This window comes from Haliotis cracherodii, unplaced genomic scaffold (assembly GCF_022045235.1).
Source record: "Haliotis cracherodii isolate W230 unplaced genomic scaffold, xgHalCrac1.p SCAF_2, whole genome shotgun sequence".
In the NCBI taxonomy this organism is placed as follows: Eukaryota; Metazoa; Mollusca; class Gastropoda; order Lepetellida; family Haliotidae; genus Haliotis; species Haliotis cracherodii.
The window spans coordinates 68,809,608-68,819,980 of NW_027266275.1; the positions used below are offsets into that span (position 1 = coordinate 68,809,608).

Below are 10,373 nucleotides of genomic sequence, written 5' to 3' on the forward strand. Positions count from 1 at the left end.
TTTCCTTGAAGCTGAGAAATTCAACTGTTGATGTGTTTAAATGAAAAGCTTTATATATTTTCCAATTCTTCAAAGTTGATGAATTTGTCGATCACAGCGCACAGTGGGATGACTCTAATCAAACTGATTCTAATGGATGACTCGGGAGAAAATATCCTATTCATAATGAATATTCTCTGTTTGATACCTACACATATTGAGACAAATATGGCGGTGTTCTTAATAATATAACCAGTGTTTGACATCAGTCTAGAGTAGACCTCTTTGCCACCTACTGTTGACCATGGTGATACACATTAAAATAAATTGACATGTCGACAGTTGATTAAGTTTGTTTTGCAGTTACATGTATACTAAAATATGTCAATTACCTGTCATTGCTATGTTCTATAACCCCTTGCACCTCGTCGGTATTCTTCTGGAGGATTTTTCAAGAGATGTAAACTGCTGGGTAAAAGAATGTATACACACATGTTGAATGATGTTTGAAAATAAAACAAACAAGAAATGATGATTCGATAGTCATGTATTTGATAGGGGTATGGTAGTTGTGATTTGGTCCTTATGTTTGCAGTGTTTCAGCGACTGTTTTTAAAATAACGTTAACTCTCAATTATTTTTTTCAAAATCCATTTTCAAGTGTGTACATTCTTTTGCCCGTCAGTTTACGTGAATACAATGTTGATTGATCCCAGTGTCTTCAAGATTATCAGTTGCTGTAATATATATTATTGTGTGAGATAAGATGCCATAAATCGTACGCCAGCATCCGATGATCATGGGTTTTGAACGTTTACATTTGGGACATTTTTGTCTTTTGTCTTGTACATGTATATCCACCTAACAATTAATGTGTAGTTATTATACTAATGCAATATACATGATTTTTGCAAGCAACATAATTTAAACACACTGGAACTCGAAAGGCTGTTCTTATTGATTCCACCGAGAACTGTGGTGGTGAACTTTATATTGTAGATTGGCACATAACGAAAAATGAGTTGATCAGATAACAAATGTTATGTGAATCGCGTCATATTGAGTGAGTGAGTATGATTTTACACCGCTTTTAGCAATTTTCCAGCAATATCACGGCGAGGGACATCAGAAATGGGCTTCACACATTGTACCCATGTCGGGAATCGAACCCGGGTCTTCGGCGTGACAAGCGAACGCTTTAACCACTGGGCTACCCGACCGCCCCGGCGTGATATTGATGTTTTGAAGGAGATTGAACTGATTAATCAACACATGAGTTTTTAGTTCCATGGCATTAACATTCAGTATCATGCAATCGTGCTATCATTTGTGTTTTAATTAATTCCAAATATATGCACACATGCCAATATTCTGGTTTGACACGTTGGGCTCTGTATTGTTTTTTTTCTGAAGTTTTATGACAGTTCAATTTAAATCATTTTTGGATTTCCCGGTACGCATGTTGTTTCACAGGCAACAGCGTCACCTACATCTGTGCGGCCAGGTACATCCGTGAACAAGTGAGCAAACTCTTGAATCAACTCTGACACATGAGCCTTTAGCTCAGATGACAAATGACTTAACTTAGCATTCAAGTAAGCAAATACTTCAGAATTGTTTATCTTTCTCATCAGTATCACAATATAATACAATATCCACAGGAGAAACAGTGGCAAGACACTGAGAAGGTCCATTGTCATTTTTCATGATACTTTCAAATCATACTAACACGGCAAAGCTGTGTCGTTTTACGACAGTCTGGTGTTTGCACATTGTCTGTATCACTGACTTTTCTGTAAATAACATAGGGAAAGTGGTACCTAGTACGTAATGGTTGACGAGGGATTGGCAAACACACTAAGATTCTATCACCAGAACTGTAATTTCTCTCTTGAGACTTTTTGTCATAGTGTACTTTCATTTTGTCCTGGGATTTCTGATTTATCCCTGTTAACTGGCCCGAAATGATTAAGCCAAAGCTCCTTTAAGTGTTTTAAAGGTCCACGAACAGTATGGCCAAAGACACGGTCAAAAGGACTAAAACCTAGGGACTCCTGAACTGACTCACAACAAACAACAACAAATGAACGCCTTCATCCCAATCTTTCTCAGTCTCAAAGTAGTAAATCAATGTCATATTCTGCAGAGTTCTCTAAAAATGTTCTTCAAAAGCTGGATTTCGTTTCAGAGGTGCGGTGGGAACTTTCTGATAAGGTTTGCCAACCATTTGAGACACATGGCATGTTTTTGCAAAATTCAGCCACATCATGCGGCAAATTGGGCCAAAAGAAATGGGACAAGATTTTGTCACAAGTTTTGTTTGCACCCAAATGGCCTGCCAAAGGTGTTTCATGTGCCACACTCAAAAGATATTTCGATATGAATTTGCAAGAACAATTTGATGGGAAAAAAACTTTTATTCATTATCAGCAGGTACATCTGGTGGCCTCCATTTCCCAATCGAAACGCTATCCTTGAAATGATAGTAAATTGGAAACTTCTGAAGAGAGTGCCCTGTTGGCATGAACTTTGAGTTCTGGGTCTCCCCATGAAACGTAACTTACGGCTCCCTACTGGTTCCTCAACAGCCAATCTGACAGACCTGACGGTACTCTCTCTCGAGAACTTAGACAGGTCAAGAGATTGATCCATAATTATTTTGTTGCCAAAGCCGTATCAAGAGTCACCGTCTGGGAAACGCAGTGTCCAAACGAGTTGAATAGCTGCTGTAATGTTGCAGAACCTGTAAGGTCATACAATTATACCTAAACCTAAGTGTTTTGACATGAGCTTTCTCCCCATAAAGGATAGACGAATTATGTCTTTGCAAGAGAAAGTATTTTGATGATACTCTTCTGAGAAAACACATCCATTCATCACCTTAAAAACTTTTATTCTGTGTTTTCTTTTGGATCTAAGAACATGTAGACACATCTGTCTCTCCATGTTGAGGGGGTAGACAGCAGTACCGGTGACAACCTGCAATGTTAAGAGTTGTTATGTCAAACTTGGCAGCTATTAATTTCTCTATTCAATCTTGGGTAATCCGTATATCCATGCAATCACAACGGTTGTACCAAGACACATCAGAAACTGATATAACAGACTCATTGATACACTGCAAAATGTGACAAAAATACATTGTGGCATGGGCGCGGCCATCTTTCTGAAAGCCTTCCTCCTGATTGGTCAATATAATATCATATCCATGGTAATTAGCACAACAATGGTTGTGTATATAAATGAAATTTCCTAAATAATAAAAATATATTTTCATATATATATATATATATATATATATATATATATATATATATATATATATATATATATATGGTTTACCTATACATGGTTTCTTGTATGGCATTGTGGTCTCTAGCTTGAAAAAAAGTCAGCGCATGTACAAAAATCATATCAAAATAGAGAACCCATCAACATTAACCACGTTAAACTATAATATGTGTCATGTGTACAACGTATATATGTCCTGGAAAAAGAAACAGGGTTGGTGTCATGTATGTTATTTAGGAAATGGTTTTGTCGGTTTTGTTATACAAATTCTCGTCGAATTTCGAAAGAGAAGTTATATAGAAGGTGAACTGGATTGACATTTGGGAGATTTGGGCCTAACTTATAACAAAGCCACAGTATCGTGCGAGCCTTTCTTCAGTGTTCTCCTTCGGGTATTATCAGGCAGAACAGATTCACGGAATCCTGTGTTGATTTTAACATCTGACTATGTAACTTTGCCTATTGCGCTTTACCGCACATGGACGGCGTGAGACGTTGTTCCCACACGATACTCTACTCTGTATACGTTATCATGATAAAGCTATAATTTCGTCCATTATCAATAAAGACACAAGCTGTAACATTGATCCGATTTCTTTCATTCATTCAACGACAAGGATATCTTCATTAACCCTGAATCAGTAACCTTCAAAACTGTAATTTAGGCTCATTGCAGAAAAAGATATAATTATTGGAACTGTTTTATTAAACTATACAATGGTACAGATTAGTGTGTAAAAATGTACCAGCATATAAAACTTCACATAAGAGCCTCTATACCACAATGAGTACGTTAAAATGTTTTGCCCGGTTCTTCGAGATGAAAAGTAAATGCTGAAAAAACCAAGTTGATATGGATAGGGTAAAAAATATATCAAGAAATAACTTATGTGAGGACTGGAATTTTGACTGGTCACAAACTCAGTTTAAGTTATTAGGCATAGATTTTGATGTTGATTTGGAAAAAATGGTCAATTTAAACTATACAAACAAGTTTGATAAGATAGAAAAGGAAATGAAAATGTGGGAAAAGAGAACCCTGACACATATGGGTAGAAATGTACTGAAGTCATTGTTGTTACCCAAACTCAATCACCTGTTTTGAAGCATACCAAGCCCACACAAAATTGTAATAGAAAAGTTTCAGTCAAAATGTTTTCACTTCATCTGGAGATCTAAACCTGGCAAAGTTAAAAGGAAAATTATGTCATTACATCCTAAATATGGCGGCACCTGTGTCCCAGTGGTCTATTTCTTTTCCACAATGGCATCAAAAGGGTATAGCATATATAAATGACTTCATTCATGACACAGGGAGATTATATGATTTTGATGACTTTGTACAAAACTACAGTTTGAAGACAGACTTTTTGTCCTATCAAGGAGTAAAACTATCAATAGTCGGGTATTTACAGAAAAACAATATAATGCATTTTGCTAAAGTTTGCCAAAGACCTATACTCCCATATAATGTATTAAAAAAACAATAAAAAGGGAAGCAAGGTATTTTATGAAGCCCTATTAAACCCTAATTTCTTGAAAAACAGTTTAAAGATACAGAGTGGACAAACGTTAACCTTATGGCAAAAAGATGTACACAAAGTTCTGAATTAAGATGGTTTTAGTTTAAAATTAAACATAATATTTTAAGTACTAACTGTTATTTATTATTTATTTAAAATTGGATATGTTGAATTGACAGTTTGTTCATTATGTAATGAACCATTTGAAACAATTACTCATGTATTATGTAATTGTCACTATGCTGCTGATATATGGACGAAACTTTCAGATTGGCTTGGAAACTATACAGAAGGCAGAGTTAATTTTAGTAATGAACACATACTGGATTTAAAGAGAATAATAACAATTCACTCAATGCAGTGAATATGGTAACAAAATCTATGCTGTACACATTTAACAGAAAAAATTCAAACCAATCTTTTTACTAATTCAAAAAGAAATACGTCGATATTATGAAATTACAAAATATGTTGCATATTAGAATTGTAATTATGCAAGTTATGCCTTCTGGTCTTCTCTAAATGTATTATTTCGAGACTGTATAACTATGATATCTGATCTGTCCATGCTACAAACATGCCAATAATGTCATAATAAATCCATGCATCCTCTGTGTATGATATTGAAATGTAAAATATGGTGAAAAATGGAATAAATAATTAAAAGAAATATAATGTTTTGCTAGGGAAAAACTAATAATAAAAAAATAAAACTTCATCAATGAAAAATACAGTACCTATCATGATTAACCGAGTTAAATCAGAATATTGCCATATGTATGCGCAAATAATTAAAACACAAATGATAGCACGATTACATGAAACTGAAGTGTTAAGGCCATGGGACTACAAACTCACTCATGTGCTAATTAATCGGTTGTGTAACTGGAACGTAAAGTTGTGAAATGAACGATTCAAACTCCTTCGATAAATTAATATATCGCGTTTCACATAACATTAGAAATCTGATCAACTCGTGTCTCGTTATTTACCCTAAAATATAAGGTTCACCACACCACAAAAGGTTCTCTGCTAAATAAACAAGAGCACTCTTTCGAGTTGCAGTGTGCTTAAATTATTCTGCTTGATAATATCATGTATATTGCATTAGTATAATTACTCCATAGTTTTCGTTTGGTGCATAGACAAGACAAAAAACAAAAATTACCAAAATAAAAAAGTTCGAAACCATGATGATACGATGCTGGCACCCCTAAGGGGTGTAATTCTCGACTGGGAATTACGGTACCTTAGACGATAGCACCCGAATAGTCGTATTCATGTATAGACATAAACTTCTGGGAAAAGGAAAGAAAACACTGAAAATGACAAACGTTATCAAACGTTACAAAAATGAAAACAGTCGGTGAAACACTATGATATCCGTATCAATTACATCACCATCGAATAAGCATTTCTTGTTTATTTCATTTAAGTCACCATAAGAAATGTGTGTATACATTCTTTTACCCGGAAGTTTTCATCTCTTGAAAAATTCTTAAGAAGAATACGGAAGAGGTGCAAAGTCTGGTAATTGACATATTTCAGTCATCATGCTATTTCAAAACAAATCTGATCAACCGTAGACTAGTTACAAATCATTTTAGTGAGTATCAACATGGTCAACAGTAGGTGGAAAAGAATCGAATCGAATCGAGGCAGATGTCACAAATAGTTGGTTTTTTTTTATTAAGAACGCCATCATTACTGTCTCAACATGTGAAGGTATCAAACAGAGAATATTTTGTTAAGGACAGAATATCTTTCTGCCTGAGTCATCCAATTGAATCAGTTTGATATTAATTAGAGTCATCCCACTGTGCGCTGTGATTGACTTTGTCATCAACTATGAAGGTTTGGAACATATATAAAGCTTTACATTTCAACACATTTCAACAGTTGAATTTCACAGCTTCAAGTACAATGAAGACCTTTTTCGCATTTGTTGTTGCTGTTGTAGCAGGCCAGGGTGAGTGTTTTAAATGACCATGACATTTTACTATCCGCTTATCAGTAGATACGATGATACGTGACTAAGGCGCTGCGATATGATGTGTGAAGATAGTTAGACTTGTAAGGATGCGTTTTTCATGTGAGAGAATCTAAACATATTTACATTAATCATTTTCAGTTGACGCATTGACGTTTTATATTTACATGTTTTCAGCTATGGCCATGTCGATACAGGATGGAAATGATGAGTGTGCTGATTGCATCGCTTTCATTACTGATCGCCAGGAGATGGAACTCGAATCGATTGTACGTAAATAATACCGACTATATCCCATGATAGTTCGTAAAGTTCAAAATGTGCCCACTAACATATACGTACATGTTTATAACATTATCTCATTGATTATACACTAATGGTTTATACCCTTATCCTTAATATAATACATCAAAATGGGATTTGTTGTCAACCAAGTGTCATTTGGGAAATAATATGGCAACTGTCAAGTCCTTAGAGGAATAATGTACTGAGTAATGTACTATCTACCATAAATGAATCTATTACTGAAGATATGTCCATATATTTATCAGTATTCTATCTACCACAAATTAATCTATTACAACATATGTGTACATATTTTAAAAGAAGCCTATCCATGAAACTACGAATGTAAAATATCACAAATACACTGCTTCTTTCTCTTCTCCAGATTTAATGTACTGAGTTTTTAAACATTTCTTTCAGGATGAACAGGAAGCAAAAATGAACAATATCTGTTCCACAATGGAACCCAGCCAGGTGGAAGAGGTGAGAAAAATAATAGTTCTCAATAGTAAACAAACGGATTTCATAAACAAGAAGATCAGACATGTCATTGCAAAGAGGAATGTATTAAATATATCACACATCTGATAATTGAGGTAATAATTTTGATTATCTTTTGCAAACAATTATCACTGTTCAGCGTTCTAGAACTGCCTGTATATTTTTAACAAGGTAGATAATTAAAAAGGAACAATAATCTCTATTCATTGTAAATTGTCACTTTTAAAATCTTAACGCCGTGATCATAGATAATCTAGTATTATCGAGGCTAACATTGTGAAAACGCGTATTTGCAGTGTAAGACAAAAGTGCAGAAAATATGCCAGAAGAAGAAGGACAAAGTCAACAGTCAGGTAACTGTTAACTTTTACATCATCCGAAATACTGCTCCAATCAATGGACTTATCATGAAGCACAAGATTGCGTCATCTTACATTTGCATATACTGACATCATGAAAAAGGTGATTGATGCAAAAAGTTCAGGAAAGTACCAATCAGATGGAATTTCGATACCCGGGGAAGGAGATGGATACCTCCATATCAGCATTTCAGCTTACATTCCCTTTATCAGAATAATAACCTTTATCATGTATACACTGATTTACACAAAACGCTGAGAACTGAAATTTGTTTTTCCCTTCAACTCTGTTATCATTATTGTAAACTGCGAGTAAGTAAAAGGATTGGGGTTTACAACATTTCATGCAATTTTGTTCACCTTCACAGACCCCTGAAGCCATCTGTAAAGCCACCAAGTACTGTCCGTCGCTTGGTACCGCCAACATGAACACACCTACAAACAAGGCAAGATTAATTCCTAGTACTAGTCCACTAGTCAACAGGTTTAGTGATGTTAACTCATCAAACTTACACACAATCAAATGAATGTCTTAACGGAGGTCTTCATTCGTCACACTTATTGTGCTACAATATTATTGTTACATTGGTTACAAACGAAAGCCTAAAACACGTAGGCATAATGATACGTTCAATTTGTCATTTCATGTTTCCGTAGGTTCAAGGGAGAGGGCGATGCAAGGACTGCAAGAACTTTCTAAAAGACGTCAAAGAAAGGCAAATGGACACTGTTGTGAGTGACAAATATTGAGAAGGTTTATCACTCCTATGTTGGTCTGGCATATTTGCATTTTTTCCCAAACTACATAAACATGTACCATCTTGTTTTAAGTTAAGTTAACAAATCGTACACGTTGATGTTATGCAATTATAAAATCATGACTACTTTTAGTTAAAAGCTTTCCTGTTACAGGCCTCTGTAAATGAACTGATTGAAACCATGTTCTGTGAAAAGCTGAGCGAAGACCGCCAGGAACAGGTGTATTTATAGTTATCCAATACTTTTTCAGTTTTCTGTTTTTGATATAAATTCAGTAGTTCTATTCTGATTGTTTTTTAACGCCGCACTCTGCAATATGTTAGCTACTTTACTGCAGTCTGAAAATAATCAACTCTGGACCAGACAATCCAGTGATTGACATCATGAGTGTTGGAGACAATGACGTGCACCATCCAAGTCAGCGAGCCTGACTATCTGATACCGTTAGTCGTCTCTCATATCTTACAGTACATTTCATAATGAGTCATCATATATATTCTTATATCATTATATAATGTGTGTATGTTTATACTTTCAAACTCATCTAATTGTTTTTGAGCATTCTATGTACTCTGCTTCAGTGTGCTGACTTTCTAGATGCAGCAATCGAAATGGAAATCCAGCTGATAGATTTGGTAGTAAGTAAATGTTGGATGAATAAATGAGATGCTCATTATTTCAATACATGCATAAACTTACACTTTACAGACATAGATACACCAAATAAGGACAATTATCACTATGTTTAAATAACTGGATAGTTAGAGTTAAAAGACTACTGTTTTTTTTAATTAAACATATGTAAAAGAGTGGAACATTTTCTTATTACAGGATGTTAAGAAGTCATGCAATCGGCTTGGTATGTGTGGTGCCAACTAGTTGTAAGGTGAGGTTTTTTTAACATGATATGGGCGGGGTGAGGTGAAGTGAGGCAAAATGAGTTTTAACATCGCGTTCAAGATTATTGCAGTCATATAGCGATGTACATGCACGTGTATGTGGCACCTACCTTGTACTGATCCGGACGTTAAAGTGCCAGACTGCCAGCTCACTGTGATACTATGTCGCCGTTTTACAATGGAAATCCCACGCAGACACATCATACTCAGACACCGAGCCGGCCAGTGTTTGTTTTATCCCCTTCAACAAGTACCATATTTTAAGGTCTTTTTGGAATGTCACGGCCGGGGATCGAACAAAACGACCTGCCGCTCCCCGGGCACATGCTCTATTAACTACAACACGGAGGTTCTACTTCTGCCAATGTGGCAGTTACACCACTGTCTGAGAAACGTGTTGGAACTATATCGAATGGTTGTTTATTTACTGTAACGCTGCAATCAGCAATACTCCAACTTTATGACGGCCTGTCAAAAATCGAGTCTGGTCCAGACAAGCCAGAGATCCATATTGTAAGAAACGATCCACGCCGTCGGGGTACGATGACAGGCAATCAATCTACTGTTATTACATTTATAAACAAGACACGGTTAACTTTATATTGAACTTTCGGCATTGCAGATGCTGAATATGCTGCCTCTCGATCCTTCATCGCCCACGGACAACGTCACATGTAAACCATGGTCAATAAAACTTTTCATTTAACCAGAGTACTGTTGTTACTTAGCCAGTTTATGTGCGATATGGAGATCATGTGTGGAACTTTGCAAGAACCGGTGTCATATT

The 10,373-nt window shown here is 35.7% G+C and overlaps 1 protein-coding gene across 1 annotated transcript; it reads left to right on the top strand.

Moving 5' to 3' along the window:
- The first annotated feature begins 6,716 nt into the window (after window positions 1–6,716).
- LOC139469509 (prosaposin-like) lies at window positions 6,717–9,566 on the top strand. The gene is made up of 9 exons (XM_071251695.1): window positions 6,717–6,762; window positions 6,961–7,052; window positions 7,489–7,551; window positions 7,866–7,922; window positions 8,297–8,374; window positions 8,586–8,660; window positions 8,841–8,906; window positions 9,269–9,325; window positions 9,519–9,566. Exons 1-9 carry the CDS (start codon window positions 6,717–6,719, stop codon window positions 9,564–9,566), a joined length of 582 nt encoding a protein of 193 aa, XP_071107796.1.
- Window positions 9,567–10,373: the final 807 nt, after the last annotated feature.